Source organism: Dasypus novemcinctus, chromosome 14 (assembly GCF_030445035.2).
Source record: "Dasypus novemcinctus isolate mDasNov1 chromosome 14, mDasNov1.1.hap2, whole genome shotgun sequence".
Classification (NCBI taxonomy): Eukaryota; Metazoa; Chordata; class Mammalia; order Cingulata; family Dasypodidae; genus Dasypus; species Dasypus novemcinctus.
Window position 1 is genome coordinate 88,590,304 of NC_080686.1, and position 24,842 is coordinate 88,615,145.

General features: G+C 39.9%; 1 protein-coding gene across 2 annotated transcripts in view; it reads right to left on the minus strand.

Annotated features, from left to right (window-relative positions):
• Window positions 1-4,275: 4,275 nt before the first annotated feature.
• Window positions 4,276-24,842, minus strand: part of WASHC5 (WASH complex subunit 5) — an 82,747-nt gene continuing 62,180 nt past the window's right edge. For both annotated transcript variants that reach the window (XM_058276029.1, XM_058276028.1), the window contains exons 27-29: window positions 21,295-21,448; window positions 8,581-8,668; window positions 4,276-4,674 (exon numbers count right to left, since the gene is read on the minus strand). In XM_058276029.1, the coding sequence (XP_058132012.1) occupies window positions 4,618-4,674; window positions 8,581-8,668; window positions 21,295-21,448 (299 nt within the window). In that variant the 3' untranslated portion in view covers window positions 4,276-4,617. The remainder of the gene's footprint in view (window positions 4,675-8,580; window positions 8,669-21,294; window positions 21,449-24,842) is intronic.

Genomic DNA, 24,842 nt, shown 5'->3' on the forward strand with positions numbered 1-24,842 from the left:
CCCCAACACATAAACTTGAAATCAAAAGTTACACATTTGATGCATTTCCATTTTTGGAGAGAGAGCATTAACTGACACTCTACACAGGAAAAATTACCACTTTGGGAAGATCAGTGAGCTTCCCTGAAATCATGAAAGTCATTGGTAAAATAGGATTTTTTATCCTGAGTTAACTTTCTAAGGAAAAGTGCTGGTAAGATTACATTATACTGAATCTTTGAGAACTTTCTGAATGCATAAATTGTTTCACTGAACATACTGAGATTTTTAATTTTCATACATGGTTACCCTATTACTAAATGCTTAACAAAGACCCACAGAGTGATGGGTTTTAGCGATGTTTTTGGATTGGTGTTGATCATAGGATTTGACCTGTTTATCTGTAAATTGTAGAGTAATACTCTTTTCTTTTAGACTCCATTAAAGTAGTCATGAAAACAACCATTTTAGTAGCATTGGAACACATACTTATTCCCAAATCTTTCTTGCTAGGTCTCAAGTGCTCTAAGCCCAAACAGACTCAACTTCAACCCTTTATCCACTCTTTAAAAAATTAATAACCATGATGAATGTATCTATGACAGTGTTTCTCATTTACTTATGAAAAATTGATGCAAGGTCAGTTTGATAAGGTTCCAATGAAGTTCTGAATCCTCTAGAATTAAGTTTTAAAAATCTTGGCTGGGCTTAAGGGGGAAATGGTGGGAAGATGGCAGAGTAGGAAACCCCAGGATTTAGTCCTTTCACCAGAACAACTATTAAAAAGGCACCTGTCTCAACTGTTGCAGAATTCCAGAATCTGGGGGAATACAGCAGCATCCAGGGGAAGAAATGGGAGGAAGAGTTTGTAAACTATGGTAAATACCAGGGAATTTCACTCTGGCAGCAGTTACTGCTACCCATCCCCCACCTTGCTGCAGGCCGCAGTGAGGTCCTCAACCCTGGTGCAGCTTGCCGTGCCAGGGTGGGATATAGAGACCTAAGCTCACCACCCAAATATCCAAGGATGTACAGTTGGATAGCTGGACACTGCTTTCTTTTTATCCCCCGAGATGGCTCCCTCACCTGTTTGCTTGTTTTTGCTCCTCTGCGGTCTTTTTTTTTTTTCCTTTTTTTCTAGGAGGCACGGGGAACCAAACCCGGAACCTCCCATGTGGGAGGTGGGTGGGCATCTGCTTGCGCCACATCCGCTCCCTCCTTGCTTTTTACTTTTTTGCTCATTGTCTGCTTGTTTTTGCTCAATATCCGCTTGTGTTTGCCTGTCTTTAGAAGGCACAAGACACTGAACCTGGGACCTCCCATGTGGGAAGCAGGTGCTCAACCGCTTGAGCCACATCTGTTCCTCCTGACCACTGTTTTTGATCAACTACCTCAGTTGGCTGGGGGCTCAGCTCTGAGGGCGGCCACTGTTCCGATGTGTCCCTGGCAAAAGTGGCAGAGAAGTCTTAAAAACAGTAGTCTAGCTCAAAACTATGGAAGACAGTTAAAAGGGCCACATTTATTAGGCAAGTGCCAAATCAAGAAAAGCTTCAAAGAACTGTAGGAGAAGCCCCTCGCACCCCTGATGGACCCTTCCTCATCCCCTCCCTGAGGCAGTATTGAGCTGGTGGCTGCTCCCTTTGTGGGTTCCTGGCCTCCTTCCTACTGGGAAAAACTGACCCAGGAATCTCTCTGGTTCATTCCTTCCTAGAATTTGCCCTTCAGGATCAGTGAAAGCAGTGTAAGAAACAACTGAGTTGCACAGCCTGGGGCAAAGGCTTACCTGCTTTAAGTCCTGAGGGGGAGCACCTGGGAGAGGAGGAAGGTCTGCTCCAAGGAAGTAGAGGAGTCATTCAAATTGCTATAAACAGGGGAACTCCTAAGGCCACTAGCAAGCACGAACCCAGGACTAGGCACAGGCTCAGTAAGGATAGAGAGTGCTGCTTGCACTGGCCTAGGGCTGACTTTGATAGAACGGCTGAACTCTGAAGGAGAATTAAAGGGGGAATTTTAAAGGGGTTATGTTTTAGTTTGCTAAAGTTGCTGGGGGCAAAATACCAGAAATGGGTTGGCTTTTATAATGGGAATTTATTAGGGTAAGATCTTACAGATCAAAGGCTGTGAAAATGTCCAAATCAAGGTATCATCAGAGATACTGTCTCACCAAGGTTGGCTGTGCTGGGATCCTGGACTCCTGCCATGTGGTGAGGCAAAATGGAAGCCGGTCTCTTCTGAGATCCCTGCCTTACCCTCTGGGCTCACTTGCTTCCTGAGTTCAGCTGTAGGCAATCAGGCACATGGTTCTTCTCTCCCTTCTTCATGCTTTGGACAGCTGCTGATTCCAGCCTCCCACCTCTCTCTCAGCCTCTCGGAGTTTGTGTCTTTATGCAGCTGTAGGCGATCCTGGAGTCCTTTCTCACAAGGCAGGGTAAAAAAACCGCGGCTCTCTTTTTCTCCGTTTATGCAAAAGGATTAAGTCCCACCCTGGGTCCCACAGTCTAATCAAAGGGCCTTAACTAAAACTAATGAAAAGCAATCTAGTCAAAAGGTCCTTAACTGAATATATGCAAAGGAATGGGTTAACTTAAGAACATAATTTTCTGGGGTCCACAAAAGATTCAAACCAGGACAGGTCAAAAGGGGTAATTTTAGGTTGTATACATGTTACTGGAATAAGAAAAAAAAAAAAATCAACAGGACTATACAACAAACAGTGAAACGTAAAGTAAACTATGTATATAGTTCACAGTACAATTGCAAAAATATTCTTTGGTCAACTGCAACAAATGTACCACACTAATGTAAGGTGTTAATAATAGGGTGGTATATGGGAACTCTATTTTACACATGGTTTTTCTGTAAACCTACAACTTATCTAATTAAAAAAAATAGAAAAAAAGCTTGGTATATATAAGTTGTAAGGAGTCTGAATCTTGTGAGGAATAGTTTTAAAATATTTCAGGGATATCACAGAAGAGTATGGTACATTTTTAACTCTCTGTTCCCACACTAAAATGGGTAGGGGCTGTCTTGTCTTTTTGGTGTCAGTACTTAGCAAATCCCCAACCCATTTTAGACATTCAGTATTCCCTAAATGAGGGAAACAAAGAAAATGACTTTTGTGATGAAATCAAAGGCAGGAGCTGCAGAATAAGAGAACTCTTTCTGGTTTTGTTGTTGAACGACTTTAACTGTTCTCTTCTGGTTCAGCAGCTTCTGCCTTCTGGATTTACGGAAAAAAGTCTATATCCCATCCCATACAGGAATCTTTCCTTTTTTAGGGCTTTCCCTAAGCACAGTCACAAAACTCTGCTCTTGGAAGTCCATGGAGGGGTTCACACTGGCTGGTGAATGCTTTCAGAGGTGATAGAGGTAAGACTTCTACCTGGATGGTTTTGGAAATCCTTTCCTCTATGATACCACTATTTAAAAAGTTCTCCCAAAATTGATAAAATAAAGCCTACAGTTTTTTTTTCCTTTCAGTATCTTAGGATTTGAAGCTTTCTGACAAAAGAAATAACTTACAATAAAGTCAGAAAACTGAAGGAACCTGAGAAATCATGGAGCCCTGATTTTACAGATAAAGTCAATAGGCTTTCTTATGATACAGCGTTTAGCTAGTGGCAGAACCAGGACTCAAACTTCATCTCCCCACTGCACATCAATGATGCTGCTTCTCACTCCTTGCTTGTCAAGCACTTTTCTGCTTCTGTTTTGCTTTGTTTTTCCTAGCCCCCCTCCACTCCAGAGAAGGTCACAGTTAGCTATAGGGTCAGGACCAAAACATCTTTATTTTTCTTCCCAGGCCGTTGTCCAAGTTGCCACAGTAGGATGGCCACTCCCTTTTCAGGGTAAATTTTCACACAGAAGTGATTTAGGATTTCAAGGGAGTTAAAAATTTGTGTGGGGAGCGGATGTAGCTCAGCGGTAGAGCGCCTGCTTCTCATGTACGAGGTCCTGGGTTCAATCCCCCATACCTCCTAAAAAAAAAGATGTGTACCCTGGCTTCTGGAGGAAGGAGGAGGAGACTAGAAGGAGCAGCTGAAGTTAGGGAATCCTCCAGAAGCGTATGTGGGATTAGAAGAGGACAGTGAGCCTCAGACACCAAGAAACTCCATGGCCTGTGGTCCCCAGATGGGTGGTCACTAATATGCTACTAGCCTGGATAAGGAGTGTGTCAGCCTGTCATCCTGGGTCTGTCATGCCTACCACATTTGTTTCTAACCTTCCAAAAATATTTTTTTTAACAGGATAAATATATCATTTTTGAATTACAAGCAGAAAGACAACTTTGGGTACTGGCAGTTCTATTTTACTGAAAATTTGGAGTTGCACAAATAGTTCTTTAGAACATAAAACTAAGGAGCTTTATATATAACATTTGCATTCAACATTTATCAGGCAGTACAAAAATGTGTTCTGCATCTACATGATATAAATTGCATATAATACCATGATTTAAACAAGATTAATTATATTTACTAGTGCTGTGAGATACATCTTATTCAGACTGTTTCCCACAAAAGTGGGGGGAAATGTATTATGAGCAGTTGAGTTTCTTTTCATTTTCAAATTCATTTTAGTGATGGTGGGAAGATTTAAAAATAATCCTTTCATTGAAGAAGTAGAAGAAAAAAGCTACAGGACTGTTCTAAACTCATCAAAAATGAAATTAGGCACATGTGCTTCAGCGACCTAAAAAACAAAGAGTTGAGTTATTCACAATGGTATATAATTCAGAACAAATTCTAAAATTTCCTTAAGAATCTCCCTTGCTTATGAAACCTCAAAATTAAAGAAACTAAGATAATCCTTGGAGCAAGGGGAGTCTCAGGAAAATGCTGGACTCATATGTGGGGTCACTCCTGGAAACAGCGGCCTCTACTGGTATCCTCTACTGGTGTCTTGGGGATTGAATCATGTCCCCCACAAGGTCATGTTCAAGTTCTAACTCTGAGTCCTGTGGATGTGAACTTATTTATAAATGGGGTCTAGAAGATCCTATTAAGATGAACCCTGAGTCACAGTTGGGCTTAATCCAATGAAGTCCTTAAAAGCAGAGGAAATTTGGACACAGGAGTAGGACTGAGGAGACAGGAGACAGATGGCCAAAGAGGCAGAGACCAACTTATGTTGGCAAGTGACCACCAGGAAGCTACACACATCAGAGGACATGCAGCCTGTAAACACTTTGATTTTGAACTTGCAGCCTCCGAAGCTGAGACAATTTCTGTTGTTTAAGCCAACCATTCTCTGGTATTTAAGGCAGCCGTGGTAAACTAAGGCATGGTGCCTCATCTTTGGGCACTGCAAATATTAGAAGGGAGGCTGTGCTGCTCTCCCTGATCCATCTATGAGCTCCTTCTTGTTACGTTCATCTGCTAGGAATGTTCATGTCTCTAGAAGTACCAAGATGTAAGGTGAGGTTACTACCTGGATGTCTGGTGAGTGACTGGGGGGATAGTGGGAAACCAAGCCCAGGGCAGGAAAGGAACAGAGGTCCTCAAAGGCATTAGGAAAACCCTGAAAAGGGGGGGGAGGTCAATGGGGTAGAATACAGAACTAGGTGATCTCCCTGTGCAGAAGATTAGGATTTTAAAAAGCAGTTTATTCTTATTATTCTTATTATAATGGAATTATCTGCTACCTGGAAGAAATTTAGCAAATGAAGAGTATAGAAAAATATTTTTATTCCCAATTGCTTTTAGAAAAATAAAACATAACTACTTGTACTTTTTTGTGTATTGATTTCTTCCAATTTAAAGACATACACTGCGTCACCTAATCTTGTGTCCTTCTTTACCCCTGCTAAACCTCGTGTTATGAACATCCTCGCACACATACCTTGGTGAACCTTTGCATATATATCCATCAGGTAAATTCCTAGCAGTGGAATTGCTGAGCCCAGGATAAAGATACCATAAAATTCTCTCTTTTAAATAGGTAAAGCCAAATTGTCCTTTCTAAAGTCTGTGCCAAGCACTGGGCTACCAACGTTTTTACTTTTCACCAATCTGATGAGTGGAAACAGTAATTTTACTGTTACTTTCACTTTAATCTCTTTAAGATGAGTAAAGTTGAGTATACTTCTAGATGTTTATTATCGGTTTGTATTTCTTTCCAGAAAATTGCCTGTTTTTTGCTATTGGACCAGGTTATCTTTTCCTTTTGGATTTGTGAGAGCACACTATAGTATATATCAAGGAAATTGATCCTTTGTTAATATTTTCCCCAATCTGTCTTTTCTTCTTTTTAATTAAGAGACATTTGACAGAATTGTTTAGTTACAAACACCAGCATTTATAAAGGTCAAATCTCTAAATCTTTTCTTTTACAGTATCTTACTTTGGCGTTATACTTTGGAAATTCTGAAAACTGATATATATTCATCAAACATTTCTAATTTATTTGTTTTATTTTTCTCACTCTTTATCAGTAATTCATTTGGATACAATGAAGATATGAAGGGAAAAACTTGCTATTTTTAAACCACATAGTTAAAAACAGTGAACTAGCTGTCCCAGCACTACTGAGTGATTATTTCCCTTTCTTCCCTAAGTTGAGATACCACCTTTTCCTCATATACACCTGTATACACTAGGATTTGTTTCTAGGTTCATATGCCAGTGCACTGATTCCTCTATTGAGTATCATACTGGCAGCTTTTTGATTTCTGCAGCTTTACAAAATGTTTTTGTTTTTTCATTTGTTTATATTTAGAGGAGGTACCAGGGATCAAACCCAGGACCTCATACATGGGAAGCAGGTGCTCAACCACTTGACCTATATCTGCTTCCCTACAATGTTTTTTTTTTAAGATTTATTTTTATTTATGTCTCTCCCCTCCGCCCCCCGCTGCTGCCTGCTCTCTGTGTCCATTTGCTGTGTGTTCCTGTGTGGGCTCGCATTCTTGTCAGCGGCACTTGGAATCGGTGTCTCTTTTTGTTGCATCATCTTGCTGCGTCAGCTCTCTGTGTGTGCCGTGCCACTCCTGGGAAGGCTGTGCTTTTTTCACACGGGGTGGCTCTCCTTGTGGGGTGCACTCCTTGCACGTGGGGCTCCCCTACACGGGGGGCACCCCTGCGTGGCACAGCACTTCTTGTGTGCATCAGCACTGCGTATGGGCCACTTTACCACACAGGTCGGGAGGCCCTGGGTTTGAACCCTGGACCTCCTATATGGTAGGTGGATGCTCTTATCAGTTGAGCCAAGTCCACTTCCCCCTACAATATGTTTTAATATCTGGTCCAATATGTTTTAATATTTTCTTTTTTTTTAAAAAAAATATCCTATTCTAGTCCATTAAATTCTATGACTTTAAAAAAATATCATCTTGGATTTTATAACCACAATAAACCTATAAACTTAATTGGAAAGAATTGATAACTTTACAATATTTGAGCCTCTTTATGCATAAATACAGACTTCAAATGTTCTTTTCAAAGTTTTATAATTTTTTTTAGGAGGTATTGGGGATTGAACCCAGGATCTTATACATACAAAGCAAGCACTGAGCTACATCTGCTCTACAAGTCTTATAATTAAAAAAAAAAAAAGTTATTCCTGTTTCTTTTCTTTTATTCCAGTTACTCCTAGTTGTATTATTTCTTTGTTATTTTTGTGAAAGGATCCTCTTTCCATTAAATTCTTGAGTTGGTTAATATATTTATTTTGTACATTCATGATATGATCAGCCTGTTTTCTTAACTCTTCGTTATTTTAATAGTTTTCAGATGATTCTATTGGGTATTCAAAGAAGACAAATATATCCTCATGAATAATATAAATTTTGTTTTCTAATATACATTTTATTTGAATTTCATTTCTTATTTTCTTCCACTTTTACAACAAAAATAGCAGTAAGAGTATTGTCATATGAGTTATATCCTGACTTTAATAAGGATGCCACTAATGTTTCACTATTAAGTATATTGACAATTAATTTTAAAAATATATTTGGCTTTTGTTATTAAAAAAAAACTATCTTCAATTCCTAAAACTGATTTTTAAGAACCAGAAATGACTTTTTAATGTCTATTGAAAGTCTTTTATATTTTACTATCAAGCTTTTTGCTTTGAGCCAAAACTTACCAAGGTGGAATTAGTAGTGAGAAAGGAAAAGGAAAAAATTTCTTAGAAAGTAAAAAAGTTGTCCTTCAGTTTTGGAAACTGTGGTCATATATAAATGTAGCCTTGGCAGCAAAGCAACGAAGCTTGCTGTGGGAACCAGGTTATTTTGTAGAGGAAAGAACAAATCACACAGAGAGTATGATTATTTTTTACCTAGGCCACTTAAGGAATTCTCTCCTGGCCGGCCTGCCTCATTTAACTCCTGAAGGGGGTGACTTGCCAACAAGATGAGGGTGTGATAGTGAAAAGAAGAGCAGGGAAGTCTTGATAAACTCTAACCTCTAGCAAAGCACTTTCAATGATGGAGAAGGCAGCAACATTTCAGAGCTGTGGGGAAGAGCAGTGGAGAGGGGCTCAAAGAATCTACTGGGAATAAGCTACTGGACTTCACCCCTAATGAGTCCAGGGCCACTCATTACCATCCTTTTTACAAAATGGTCATTAACATTGTACTTTACTATCTGTACTCACCCTTCTGGGCAGCTTTGTGTATCGAACATAATCCTCCAGGAACAGAAGGGCACCTACAACATCTGCAGGCATTTCAGGTATCTTTTGGCTGTAACAGAGAAGAGTCTGGATCACTTAACTGCTTTGCACATAATAGGTCCTCGGTCAGAATATGAAGGACTAAATGATGTCAAAGAAGAAACAAATCTGTGGACCATCATCTTGGTTCATATCAAGTCTACCATGCTTGCATATCTTTAGGAACTTAAACTAGTGTTTCTAGGTTAAGTTTTATCTAGGTTCCTAGATAAAATCTAAACTTCGTGATATGGTTTGCATGACCCTTTACAGTATGGCCTGCTGTCTGTCTGGCCTCATCTCCTGCTGCTCTCCCTCAGCACTTCCTGGTTCTGCAGTAGTCAATGTCTGGCAGGTCTCTGAACAAGCCATCCTCTCCCCTGCCTCCAGTCCTTTGGAGCTAGAATTGCTCTGTACTCTTATTTGAAGGTAAACTCCTAAGACATCTTTTAAGTTCCAGTTTGGGAACTTCCTCCTCTGTAAAGTCTCCCCTGACTCCCCTAGTCAGATGCTCTTTCTCCTGTGTTCTCATTATACTCAGGACATTTCACCAAGCCTCTTAATTTTTCAGTTGTCTGTGTGGCTGTTTCTCATGCAGAGTATAGACAGACTACCTGAGGGCCTGGATCGTGTCTTCATCTTTGTATCTCCAGTTTCTGGGACTGGGCCTGGCACATTATTGTGTATTTGAGGTAGTGAAATAAATACACATCTAATAATTTTCCATACTAGATCCTACTCAATTCATTCATTCAGCATCAATATTGCCAAGCACTGTCCTAGGAGCTGGGAATGCAGCAAAGTACAAGATAGTCTCCTTATGGAACTTACATTCTTACTTGAAAATATGAAACAGCATTTTTAGGTATTAAAAACTATATCCAGTTTATGTGAGAATTGGCATCTTTTAAATAAAGAATTTCATGGTACTGAGTTTTCAATCTATTTTGCTGATTAATTTTTTGTTTTTAAAAGAGTGATTGTACCTGGGAAAGTTCCCACTACTATCAGTTTTTCTCTGTGTGACCAGGGCTATATTTGCTCTGTTGGGGGCAAGGGAAAGGAAGGGTGTCATTGCATCTTAGATTCCTTATGTTACTTCATGCCCCTAAATCAGAGATGCTAAGTTTCAGCTTACCTACTGTCTGCCAGGTTTGAGGTTGCTGGTAACACGCTGGATTCGAGCCACCCTTAATCCTTTATAGTTATAAATGAAGAAGAAATAAAGGAAGAAGGACCTGCCACCTCTTAGAGGATGGGGAACTATGTTTGGGGGTGGCTAGGTGTGAAAGTTCCTCTCTAACTGCTCCCAGCAAAAATGGAGTCTCACACCGTGGCTAGGTGGTCTATACTAGTGCTTCTTCCTTAACTGCAGCTGGGGTTAAAAACATTTTAACCCTATTTGTTTTGGCTTTGGAAAAGATTTAGGGAGAATTTCAAGACTAAACATATACTGAGGGCGTATACTTAGACCATGTGCTCTGTGTGCTAAAAGTGGGATCTCATGTAATCCTCGTGGCTCTCTGCAGCAGGTACTATTCTCATTTTACATAAGAAGAAACCAAGCCCAGAGAAGTCTAGTCACTTGGAAAAGGCACATGGCTAATAAGGAGTAAGCTAGACCTTGAAACTGTGTGTACAGGTCCCAAAGCTGGAGCTCTCCCCATTGTGCTCTGACAAAGCCCAGGTTATGATCTGTCTCTGTTGCTGCCCAGCAAGACAACTGGCTGGTGCGGAAGGAAAGAACCCCTCCAAAAGCCTGCATTTGGTTCAGGGGCTGGCAGCTTTATATAAACTATCTACTCCAAAGAAAAAAGGGTTAGTATTTGGGGATGGTAGGAAAGAGCTAATGGATTGAACAAAAACCTGGAGTTTTTTTCCTACAACATATAGTCAGACTTGTTCAAAGAGCAGAAATTTTAACAATTGAGAAAAGAGAGAGAAGAGAGCTCAGAGAGTTGGGGCAGTCTTAAAAATGAAATTCCCATAATCACAAAATGAGGCCAATTGGAGAGGAAAGTAGTAGGTATCTAAAAAGCCTAGTGCATCTGGCCTAGGACCACAGAGAGGCCAGGGTGTTCAGTTCAGATGGAAGAAACCATGCATGGCTCAGAAGAAACAGCAGAACTGCTTGGAGGTTTTAGACTATGATTGGCCAAGTTTTACCCAAAATTCTCAGGAAAATAAAAGGTGTCCTAGGTGTCCTCACTGTTGTTTTTAAAAGTTATATAAAAGTGAAGAGAGCCAGGTCACCTATCTGGTGAAATACTAAATGTTAGGAAGTGACAAGTAGGGAAGCGGACTCGCCCTAGTGGTTAGGGCATCCGTCTACCACACGGGAGGTCCGTGGTTCAAACCCTGGGCCTTCTTGACCCGTGTGGAGCTGGCCCAAGCACAGTGCTGATGCACGCAAGGAGTGCCCTGCTACACAGGGGTGTCCCCCGCGTAGGGGAGCCCCACGCGCAGGGAGTGCGCCCCATAAGGAGAGCCGCCCAGCGCGAAAGAAAGTGCAGCCTGCCTAAGAATGGAACCGCACACACAGAGAGCTGACAGAAGATGAGCAACAAAAAGAAACACAGATTCCCGTGCTGCTGACAACAGAAGCGGACGCAGCAAATAGACACAGAGAACAGACAACTGGGGTGGGGGCGGGGGTGGGGGAGAGAAATAAATAAATCTTAAAAAAAAAAAAAGAAGTTGGATTCTGCTGCCCCTCCTATTTTTTGAATTAGAGAAAAATAATCTTTAAACTAGAAAGATTAGGGTGAATGTAAGGCCTACTTTATTCAATATTTTTAACCAACAATTTGATTGAAGACATAAAGAGCAGACTTGCCCAAATTAATGAGACAACTGGAGGGACAGCTAATACTTACGATACAGAGAATTCATGCATCTGTCACATTTCAAAATAAATAAGATAAACTTTTCCCCTACACATTCCACCCTCCCGCAAGGTATGATTTTTCTGAGTTACTATCAAGGTCATACTAAAAAAGCTTTTGTATAGGGGGTGATATCATCAACATGGTAAAGTAAGACATTTCCTGAAAAAGCCTCCCCAGAGATTCAGTGAATAAAAGGACAAATTCCACTTGCTTACAACTCTGGAATATGGTAGAGAGTGGAGAAGGACCTCCTTAAATGCTGAATTGAAGAAAAGAAAAATAACAGGGGAAGTGGACTTGGCCCAGTGGTTAGGGCATCCATCTACCACATGGGAGGTCCGTGGTTCAAACCCCGGGCCTCCTTGACCCGTGTGGAGCTGGCCCATGGGCAGGGCTGATGTGCCCAAGGAGTGCCATGCCATGCAGGGGTGCCCCCGCGTAGGGGAGCCTCATGCGCAAGGAGTGTGCCCTGTAAGGAGGGCCGCCCAGCGCCAAAGAAAGTGCAGCCTGCTTAAGAATGGTGCTGCCCACACGGAGAGCTGACACAACAAGATGACGCAGCAAAAAGAAAACACAGATTCCCGTGATGCTGACAACAACAGAAGCGGACAAAGAAGATGCAGCAAAAAGATACAGAGAACAGACAACCAGGGTGGGGGGGAAGGGGAGAGAAATAAATAAATAAATAAATCTTAAAAAAAAAAAAAGGAAAATAACAGGTAGGAAATTTCCTTCCTGGATCCAACAATCCATTCCCCTCCCCTCCACCTGGACCCATAGGGCTTGGGAGTCAGGTAAAGGTAGTGGCCTGTGTCCCTCCCACCACAGACAAAGATGATAGAACCATGTACAACAACAAGTTAGAACCCCACTTATAACTGGGCACAGGCACCCAAGTCTTCAGAGACCCAGGATGCAACACAAGCCTAGAGGATGTGTTGCATACAAACAGGCCCCCGGGGGAAAAATAATAAAGACTGTGCCAGAACTGTCAGCAAGAGGTGCACTCACTCAACCCAGTTCCTGTTGACTGGACCACCTAAACACGAAATGGACTTTTCTGGAGTGACCCACATTTCTGATATGATCCCATCTGGCTCTGTGGGGGCAGGATAACGTAATAGGGCAGAAAAGCCTCACAGAAGAAAAGGGGGGTTGGGAGGAGGTTAAACTGAACTGCTATAAGACAGGACGAGTACCAGAACTGAAAAGTATAAGGAAAAGGGGGCACTGGGTAAGGGAGGAATTTAAACAAAGCATAGGTGCTGGGAAGAAAATTCCGCACAAAAACAAACAGAGCAGATCAAGATTTCCACAGAAGGAGCAGAGGAAAGGAAGCTTTCTCCTAGAAGTGAAACAACTGTACAAGAAGTACACTCTTAAAAACTGTATACATATCCAGGGAAAGACTCAGATGAAGAGCTGAAAAAAAATCTGAAAAGTTAAACATGGGCTATTCTAAAAGTCTAGAATAAGTTGGACCCAATGTGAAAGAAACACCTCAACATAAGGCCAATTAATAATAAAACCCTTAATGAGAGGGAGAAACTGAACTTCAGAGTTAACAAATCAAGAAAATCAGATTCCTACACGTCAGCAAAAAATTACATGGCATACTAAGAAATAGGAAGATATGGCACAGTCAAGAAAATTAAACTTCAGAGGAGACAGAATTTGGGAAAACTAATCAAAGAAGTTCAAACAAATAAGTCAATTCAAGAAGAGGAAGAAAAATATGGGGAAGCAGATGTGACTCAAGCAATTACGCTCCCAGCTACCACATGGGGGGAGGGGGTGTTACTGGTTTAGTTCCTGGTGTCTCCTAAAGAAGACAGTGAGCTAGTGTGATGGGCAGGCGTGGCAAGGTGATGTAACAAGAGACACAGGAAGGAAAACATAATGAGAGGCACACAAAGCAGAGTGGAGATTCCTGGTGCCTCCTAAAGAAGATGAGCAAGACAGCGAGCTGACACAATGGACTGACACAACAAGATACAGAAAAGGAAAAATACAATGGGAGACACAATGAAGCAGGGAATGTAGGTGGCTCTAGAAATTAGGCGCCTCCCTCCCACATTGCAGGTCCCAAGTTTGGTTCCCAGTGCCTCCTAAAGAAACAAGGAAGACAAAAAAACACAGCAAGTGCAAACAACAAGGAGGTGAGAAGAAATAAGTAAATTAAAAAAGAATAAAAAGAAAAATATGGATAAAGAGCTAAAGGATATTAAGAAGACAATGTGTGACCACAAGAGGAATTTGAAAGTATAAAAAGATAACAGAAATTATGAGGATGAAAGGCACAATAGTAGAGATTAAAATTACACCAGAGCCATACAACAGCATATTTGAACAGGTAGAAGAAAGAATCAGTGAACTCCAAGATAAGACAATCAAAATCATACAGTCAGAAGAACAGATAGAAAAAAGAAAAAAAATTGAACAAATGTTTCAGGTTGTATAATATAATCCCTAGGCTAACCACAAAGAGAGTATTTTAAAAATATACAGAAACAGGGAAGCGGGCTGTGGCTCAATCAGTTGCACTCCCATCTACCATGTGGGAGGCCCTGGGTTCGTGTCTTGGGGTCTCCCTGTGAAGGCAGGCTTCCCCGCAAGTGCTGTGGAATGCCGCTGGGCCTGCAAGCACTGCGGGGAGCGGACTCAGCAAGGGGATGCAACAACAACAACAACAAAAAAGGAGACAAGCAAAAACACAGAAGAACGTGCAGCAAATGGACAAAGAAAGCAGACAAGAAGCAAGCCGCAAGGGGGGAAATAAATAAAAAAATAAATATAGACACAGAAGAATGTACAGCAAATGGACACAGAAAGCAGCAAGCAAAAAGCCAAGGGGATGGGGTGGGGTGGGGTGGGGGTGGGAATATATAGAAATAGAAATGAGAAAGGGAGCAGTCATATACATCATAGAGATCAAAAGGGAAACAGATCTTGAATAGTATCATATATGTTATCATATATGAACTAGACCTAACATACACAGAACATTGTACTCCAAAACAGGAGGATATACAGTCTTCTCAAGTGCACAAGGATCATTCTCTAGGATAGGCCACATGCTGGGTCACAAAACAAGTCTTAATAAATTTTAAAAAGATTGAAATTATACAAAGCATCTTTTCTGACCATAACAGAATGAAGCTAGAAATCAGTAACAGGTGGAAACTAGAAAATTCACACACATGTATGGAAGTTAAATAACATACTCAATCAGTGGGTCACAGAAGAAATTGCAAGGGAAATCAGTAAATATCTTGGGATGAATGAAAATGAGAACACAACATATAAAAACTTATGGGCTGTAGGGAAGGCAGTGCTGAGAGGGAAATTTATAGCTTTAAATGTTTACATTAAAAAAGAAGAGGTAAAATCAAAGAAATCTAGTACTCAAAGAACTAGAGAAAGAATAGCAAACTAATTACAAAGCAAGCAGAAGGAAAGAAATAAAGACTAGCACAGAAATAAATGAAATTGAGAATAAAATAAACCCTTAGCTAAATTAACAAAGAAAAAAAGAGAAAATATACAAATAACATCAGAAACAAGAGGGGGAACATTATTATTGGCCGTACAGAAATAAAAAGGATCATAAGAGGACACTTTGAACAACAAATTAGACAACCTAGTTGAAATGGACAAATTTCTAGAAACTCAACAACAACTTACACTGACTCTAGAAGAAAGAAAAGACCTCAACAGACCAATTACAGGTATAGAAATTGAATCAGTCATCATAAACCTTCCAACAAAGAAATCCCCAGGACCAGATGGCTTTAAGGTGAATTCTACCAATCACTTCAAGAAGATTAATACCAACCCTGCTCAACTCTTCCAAAAAACTGAAGAGGAGGGAACACTTAAACTCACTCTATGAGGCCAACATCACCCTAATACCAAAACCACTTAAAGATACTATGAGAACAGAAAATTACAGACCAATTTCTCTTATGAATATAGGTGTAAAAATCCTCCGAAAATATTTGTAAATTGAATTTGACAGTACATTATAATAATTATATACCATGATCAAGTGGGTTTTATACCAGGTATGCAAGGGTGGTTCAACATAAAATCAATTGATATAATATACCACATTAACAAAATGAAGGGGGAAAAAACGACATTATCATCTCAATTGATGCAGAAAAGGCATTTGTCAAAATCCAGCATACTTTCTTGATAAAAACACTTGGAAAAATAGGAATAGAAGGAAACTTCCTTGACATGACAAAGGACATATATGTTTTGTGTTATCTATGTTTTTTTTTTTAAGGGCATATATGAAAAACACAGTTAACATACTACTCAGTGGTGAAAGACTGAGTTTTCCCTCTAATATCGGTAGCAAGACGGGGATGACCACTGTCACCATTGTTATTCAACATGGTACTGGAAATTCTAGCTAGATCAGTTAAGCAAGAAAAAGAAATGAAAGGCATCCAAACTGGAAAGGAAGAAGTAAAATTTTTACTATTTGCAGATGATATAATTCTACATGTAGAAACTCTTGAAAAATCTACAACAAAGCTATTAGAGCTACTAAATTCAGCAAAGGCATGGGATACAAGATCAACACACAAAAATCAGTAGTTTTTCTACACACTAGCAATGTGCAATCTGAGGAGGAATTTAAGAAAAAAAATTCCATTTACAATAGCAACTAAAAGAATCAACTATCTATGAATAAATTTAATCAAGGATATAAAGGTCTTGTACATAGAAAATGACAAAGCACTGCAAGGTAAACAAAGAAGAACTGAATAAATGGAAGGACATTCTGTGTTCATGGACTAGAAGATTATATATTGTTAGGATGTCAATTCTACCCAAAATGACTTACATATTCAATGCAATCCCAATCAAAATTTCAACAGCCTACTATGCAGAAATATAAATGCCAATTATCAAATTTATTTCAAAGGGTAAGGGGTCCTGAATAGCCAAAAACATCAATAAAAAGAAAAAAGTTGAAGGACTCACACTTCCTGACTTTAAAGCATATTACAAAGCAACATTGATCAAAACAGCATGGTAGTGGCACAAGGATAGATATATTGACTATAAAAATCAAACAGAATTCAGAAATAGACCCTCACATTTATGGTTGATGTACATTTTTTTTTTTTAAAGGAGGTACTGGGGATTGAATCTGGGATCTCAAACATGGGAAGTAGGTGCTCAAGCCACTGAGCTACACCTGCTTTCCTAGCTGATGGATTTTTGACATGGCTGCCAAGTCCATTCAACTGGGACAGAACAGTATCTTAAACAAATAGTGCTGAAAGAACTGGATATCCCTATGCAAAAGAAAGAAAGAGGACCCTGATTTCACACCATATACAAAAATTAACTCAAAATGGATCAAAGTCCTAAATATAATCCAGGATTATAAAACTCATAGAAGAAAATGTAGGGAAGCAACTTCAGGATCTTGTGTTAGGCAATGGTTTCTTACACTTTATCCCCAAAGTACAAGAAACAAACAAACAAAAAAAGATAAATGGGACCCCTTCAAAATAAAAAATTTTTGTGTATCAAAGGACTTTGTCATGAAAATGAAGATAGCCTACTCAATGGGAGAAAATATTTGGAAACCACATATCCAAAAAGGGTTTAATATCCAGAACTACAACTCACCAGTAAAAAGACAAACAACTCAATTAAAAAATGGGCAAGAGACTTCAATAACTATATCTCCAAAGAGGATATACAAATAGCTTAAAAGCACATGAAAAGATACTAAACATCTCTGGGTATTAGGGAAATACAAATCAAAACAACAACGAAATACCACTTTATGCCTAGTAAAATGGCTACTATTAAAAAAACAAAATACCTAGTATTGGAGAGGATGTGGAGAAACAGGAACACTCATTCATTGCTAGTGGGAATGTAAAATGGTGACACCTGTATAGAAGCGTTTGGTGGTTCTTCAGGAAGTTAACTGTAGAATTACCATATGAGCCAGCAATCTTGCTACTAGGTCTATAACCGGAATAAATGAAAGCAGGGACTTGAACAGATACTTGCACACCAATGTTCATAGTGGCATTATTTATAATTACCCAAATATGGAAGCAAGCCCAGTGTCCATCAACTGAAGAATGGATAAACAAAATGAGGTATATACATCTAACGGCATATTATTCTGCCATAAAAAGGAATGAAGTCCTGATGCATGTGACAACATGGATGAACCTTGAGGACGCTATGCTGAGGGACGTAAGCAAAACACACAAGGACAAATAGTGTATGACAAATAGTATATGATCTCAGTGGAATGAATTAATTATAATAAGCAAACTCACAGAGTTAGAATCTAGAATCGTGGTTATCAATGGATAGATTGAGGGTAGAAAATGGGAGTTGATAATTTGTACAGAATTTCTATGTAGGCTGATTGTAAAGGTTTGGAAATGGATGGTGATGATGGTTGCACATTATTGTGAGTGTAATTAACTGCACTGAATTATATATATGTGAATGTGGTTGAAAGGGAAATTTTAGGTTATGTATATTAGCAGGATAAAAATTAAAAGATAAAACATAGGCTGTATAACATAGTGAACCCTACTGTAGGTGATAGAGTATAGTTCACAATACAAGTACAAGAATGTTCTTTCTTGAATTATAATAAATGTATGACACTAACACAAGGTGTTAACAATAGGGTGGTATATGGAAAAAATACATCTAATGTAAAGTCTGGACTATAGTTAATAGTACTATTTTAATATTCTTTCATCAATAGTGACAAAGGTACCACTAAAAGCAAAATGTCAACATAGGGGGGTTGTGGGAATGCTGTATTTTTTACATGATTTTTCTGTAAATCTACAACTTCTCTAATTAAAAAAGATAATTGAAATAATAATAATAGGACATATTTCACAGGCCTGCGTATTAGGTTTTTCAATAAGGTAACACATGTAAACGGCTTGACACAGTGCCTAGAACATGGACTCTCAACAAATGCTGGCTGCTACTGTTAAAAAAAAATAGTACAATTATAAAAAATACTATCAATTTTAACAAATGTTCCACACCCATGCAAGGTGTTGATGGTGGGATGATGTACAGAAATACTGTATTTATGTATAATTGTTCTGTAAACTCACAGCTTCTCTAATATCTAATTTAAAAGGCTTCTGAAAAGGAAGAGGAAAATAAAATCTCCATTATGCCACTGCCATCCTAACATGACACTGCTGCTTGCATTTAGTCTATGTCCACCCACAGTCTTTTATCTAAAGGCTTTTAAAAATTTAGCTGTAATAATATAATAAATAAAATTGTGTCTCTTTTCCAGACAGCACTATGCCAGATGTTATAGTTTTCATAAGCAACACATTAAAATTTAATTCAAATATAGTTTTGAAAGTCAGAAAAAATAAGTTGATTAAATATAAGATGGGGAAGAACTGGTCTTCTTACGGCAGATGTGAAAAAGATCCCAGCATTTAAAAAGAATACAGGGAAGAGGATGTGCCTCAAGCGATTTGGCTCCTGTCTACCATATGAGAGGTCCAGGGTTTGATTCCCAGGCCTCCTGGTGAAGTCAAGTTGGCCCACATGGCAAGCTGGCCCATGCGGTGAGCTGGCTGGCCCACGTGGTGAGCTGGCTTGTGCAGGAGTGCTGTCCCACTCAGGAGTGCTGTCCCGTGCAGCAAGCTGGCCTGAGCGGAGAGCTGGCACAGCAAGATGACACAACAAAAAGAGCCACAGAGGAGAGACAATGAGAGCTGCCACAGACCAGGGAGCTGAGGTGGCACAAGAGATTGAGCACCTCTCTCCCACTCTGGAAGGTCCCAGGATCAGTTCCTGGTGCTGCCTAAAGAGGAGACAAACAGACACAGAAGAATGCACAGTGAATGAACAAAGGGAGCAGACAGTGAGGGGTGGGGGAGGAAATGAATAAATGCATCTTTAAAAAAATAAAAATAAAAAGAATACAAAATCAGAATGAGTCCCTGGTATGCAATGGGTATCAAGAACTTACTACTGCAATTTTAGCTGTCTTGAGGCAAACTCAGGGTCCAGTATGTGGGAGTGTGGTGATTCCTCCACTCTGAGGGGAAGGTGGTACATGATATCTCAGTAGAAGTTTGGGGAGTCACACTTTAAGATGGCCAATAACAAACTAGAATATTCAGAGGAGGGCACCTGGCACGGTGAGTGAACCTGCACCACAGCATGTGAGGAATATGGGGTAGGGGCTTCTCTAAAGAGAAGGCCTAAGGTAACAGCTGGCCTCAGATATTTGAAATGATATTGTGGGGAAGGAGACTACATTTATTATCTAATTTCAAAGAGTGGAAAAAGGCCCAATGATTGAAATTTTCAGAGGGATGGATTTCTGTTCCACACAACCAGGAACTTTCTAACAATGAGAACAACTCTCTACCAGGGTTCTGTGCTGCCTCGAGAGGTAATGGGTGCCTCCTCGAAGGGAATGTTCTAGCAGAGAGGAGAGGACTACCTGTCAGGGACACTGACTCATGCGCTTAGTGGGAGGTAAAGTAAATGCCCTCTGAAGTCACTTCCAATTTTAGGAGGCAGAAGTACTTTGTGAGGACTCGGAAAAAAGACAGAGTGATAATCTTCCAAATTTTGAATGTGTGATGTAAAAGAAATTTATTTAGCTAGGCTATCCTTCAGGAGAGCAGAGGTGGTGGCTCAGAACCCAGTATCTCATGTAAATAATGTTTTTTCTATCGTCCAAAATGCCATTTGGAATATCTGAAGGAATAAAAAGAATCAGCAGGAATTAAATGTTTTTAAATTTTATATCAAATAGCAAGTTCTGTGTTATTTCTGTTTCCTTATACACCAATAACTCAGATTTTACCCTGGGTGTGATACTGATGTGGTCTCTTAAGTCCCACTGAAGTGTGTGGAGCCACCTACAGGCAATGGCCCGGTCGGAGCCCATGGGCCAGTATGGGGTGCAGCGGGACCCCAAACAAGAGGAACAGAACTGCCCCTTCTTCCCCTTGGTGGTCACTAGTCATGGGCACAGCTATAGGTTCATTTTTGGAAAATCATGTGAGTACATGTGAAGGAGTCTCCCCAGCAGGATGACTAAGGATGGGCACACCTCTAATTGCTCTAAAGAAGGACATGTACCCTGAGCCCTGACTTGTTTTACAGATAAGGGTAACTGGTTGTAGCAGTTTCATTTGGGTATGAATTCCAAAAACAGATATTGGATTATATATGTAATCTGATCTGTACCTGGGAATGATTGAGTTATAATTAGGGCATTGAGTCCCCACCCACCAAGATAAAAGGCATGGCAAAGGATAGAGTTCAGCGTTTCTGATGTTGGAGTTTTGATGTTAGAGTTTGATGCTAAAGTCTTAAGCAGGAGCTCTGGGGAAAGAGACAGAGCCTCATAGTCTACAGCTGACCTTCTGGAGGAAACAGAGGAGCTGAGCCCAGAGGAACCCAGGAAGCCTGAACCCTCACGGTTATCAGCAGGCATCTTGCTCCAACATGTGGAATTAGACTTTGGTGAGGGAAGTAACTTACGCTTTATGGCCTGGTAACTGTAAGCTCCTGCCCCAATTAATACCCTTCATAATGCCCAGCAAATTTCTGGTAATTTGCATCAGCACCCCTTTAGCTGACTAATACACTGGCCATTTTCCATCTCTACCCGGAAGGCAGTGAGAGGGATTTGGCACGCAAGGTTTAAATCTTGTTTTGCAGCATTAAGTCCCATTACTCACTCCTGTTTGGTTCTTTTTACCTTGTACACTGCTCCACTGTGGAGCGGATAAACTGGCCAATCAGTGCCAGGAACTGCTCGGTGTACCGGGAATGAAATTGCTTCAGGAGAGTGAGCAGTCCCAGGACAAGAGGTGGCCAGTCAACAGGGTCAGCAGGTTTTCGGCAGACCATCCCTACAAGGGAACAAAATACAACAATAAGCAAAGCGCTTGCCTTTGGCAACATTCATTCACTATTAACTTTCATGAATAGCAAAATGTTTGGTGATGATAACACTAGAAGATTTTCTGGACTACATTTGAATTTGCTAAAGGATAGGTGGAGCCTTCTGGTGGCCTGACTGATTTAAAATAATAAAATGGCTACTAATTTTTATAATCATCATTTCTGTGTCTTTTGGGTTATAAAATTAATATATGCTATTATAGAATTTTTTTCAAATATAGACAGATGTAAATGAGAAAATAAAAATTACCAATCACCGACTTCTGTTAATGGCAGCACGGCAAATTAGATTCCTTGTATTACTCTCTTTAGTTTAAAACAACTAAAATGCTGAATAAAATGTATCAAAAGTATCTTAAAACACAGTGTTAAGCAATTATGCTTGGAAAGAATATGCAGAAGGAAAAAAAAGTGGAAGGAAACTTGTACAGTGAGTCCTCACGTTGGTTTTTTACTAGGGGTTTTGGCAAAACCTGGAGACCTTGAACTTCTGTCTGGATGGCGTCAAGGAATCAGGAGATTAGGGTCTTTCCCAGTGGGAAATTCAACAGGGGAGCCCCACAAAAAAGTGGGATCAATCAAAAAGTCTATAACCTTTGTGTAAGTATAAATAAGAAATAAACCTCAGAAGAGAATAGCAAGGAAGCATGCGTGTTTTAACCTTGGTGTTGGGTGGGAGGAGAAAAATACCCCTGAAAATACGTAACTACCATTGAAGCTTCACACAGAAATACAATATGAATCCAAATGAACTGTGTAGTCAGAAAAATCTCGTGGAGAATTTAGTTAAAAATGGTTTGGGTTTGGTAGTGTTCCTACAAGAGAAACACAATGTTAATTAACCCAGGTCTCAAATAATTCTTACAAATAAAGTTCCTTGGAAAGTAAGCAGCTTATAGTTAAAAATCATAAAATTTTTACAAGCATATTGAGAGCCAATGGGAGTGGGGGGTGCGGGGGGGGCGGGAAGAAAACTGCTGAATCAGACCCAAAGCAACGAAGCAGTTGTGAAACAGAACCAAACAGAAATTCTGAAAATAAAAATTATATTAATAAAAACCAAAAATTTTGGAATAAATAGCTGACTGGCCACAGTTAAAGAAAAACTACTGAATTAGGTGATTGGGTACATGGTAAATAGAGTGAGAAGCTCTAACATATGTCTAATTGAAGTTTCAGAAGGAGTCTATAGAGAATGGTGAAGAGGTACTATTCAAAGAAATAGTGCTGCTATTCTGTGCTGCTGAAAGACACCAAACCTCAGATCCAGGGAGCACAAGCAGGATAAATAAAAAGAAATCCTTATCTAAGCACATCATTGTAAATTTGTGGAACTGAAAAAAGAAAAAGAAAGCCCTTAAAAATTGCCAGAGAAAAGACAGATCATTTGTAGCAGGTTTGATATGGTTATGAATTCCAAAAGTAGATATTAGATTATGCTTGTAAACTGGTTTGTACCCGAGCATGATTAAATTATGGTTAGGGCTTTGATTGGGCACATTAGTTAAGTCCCTGACCCTTAGTGGGTGGGGACTCACAGAGCAAAGGCATGGCAAAGGACAGAGTTGGAGACTTTTGATGCTGGAGATTTTGATGTTGGAGTTTCAATTTGGATTTTGATACTGGAGTCTTGAGCTGGAGCCCCGGGAAGTAAGCTCACAGAGGAAAGAGAAGCAAGCCCCAGGAAGAGAGGACCTGAGCCAGGAGAAGAACAAAGGAATAGAGATGGCTCCTTAGAAATGGCAGAAACCCTGGGGAGTGAGACAGAGCCATTTGCCTGAGAGTCTACAGCTGACCATGTGGAGCAAGGCAAAGCCTAGAGAGCATCATAGTCTATAGCTGACCTTGTAGAGAAAACAGAGGACCTGCACCGGAGAGAAGAATCCAAGAAGCCTGAACCCTGGCAGACATCAGTGGCCATCTTGCTTCAACACATGAAAATAGACTTTGGTGAAGGAAGTAACTTATGCTTTATGGCCTGTTATCTGTAAGCTCCCACCCCAAATAAACAACCTTTATAAAAACCAACTGATTTCTAGTATTTTGCATCAGTACCACTTTGGCTGACTAATACATCATTTATAAAGGAAAAATTAGATCAATGGCTAACTTCTCAACAGCAGCAGTGCAAGGCTGAAGTAGTAGAATTATACCTTCAAAATGCTGAGAGAAATTAACAGAATTCTATATGCAGCAAAAAAATCTTTTCAGAACAAGGATACAAAAGATGTAAAAGACATCTACACTGAAACTATAAAACATGCAGAGAAAAAGTAATGCCAACCTTATCACACAAAGAGACATATTGCACTTATGGATTGTAAAACTCAATACTGTTAAGATGTCAGTTGACCCCATATAAGTTCTGATGCAAGGTAATTTCAATCAAAATCTCATTAGGATTTTTTTGATAGAAATTGAAAAGATGATTTTAAGATGTATATTAAAATGCAAAGGACTAAGCCTAGCCAATATGATTTTGGAAAGGAAAAAACAAAGTTGAATGACTTATATTGCCTGACTCAAGATTTACTATAGAGTTATAGTAATCTAGACAGTATTGGCTTATGTATAGAAAAAGAGATGCATGGAACAGAACAGAAAATCCAAAAAGTTCTACCTTTATATGGTCAATTGAATTTCCACAAATAAACAAAGTATTTCAATGGGGAAAGATAAGCCTTTCAACAACTGGATATCGATATAGGGTTAAAAATGAACCTCAAGGGAAGTGGATTTGGCTCAATGGATAGAGTGTCCGCCTACCACATGGGAGGTCCAGGGTTCAAACCCAGGGCCCCCTGACCCATGTGATGAGCTGGCCCACACACAGTACTGATAAGCGCAAGGAGTGCCGTGACATGCAGGGTGCCCCCCACAAAGGGGAGCCCCACGTGCAAGGAGTGAGCACTGTAAGGAGAGTCACCCTGTGTGAAAAAAGTGCAGCCTGCCCAGGAGTGGTGCCCCATACACAGAGAGCTGACGCAGCAAGATGATGCAACAAAAAGAGACAAGAATATAAGTGGACACAGAAGAACACACAGTGAATGGACATAGAAAGCAGACAACTGGGGCGGGGGGCGGCAAAGGGAGAGAAATAAATAAAAAGAAATCTTTAAAGAAAAGAACAACTTCTTTTTTACATCATATACAAAACCTAATTTGAGATAGTCATTGTCTATCATCATTTCCTTGTTAGTTGTCCTGGGTAAGTCCAGTGAATTGGAGAGTAGGTATTGCAACTCTGTTGAGATTCAGGGCCCAACTGGCACACGGACAGCCCAAAGATTTAAGTCTCTTGGACATACCCCTTTCAGCTCTAGTACTAACTATAGGTTCAAA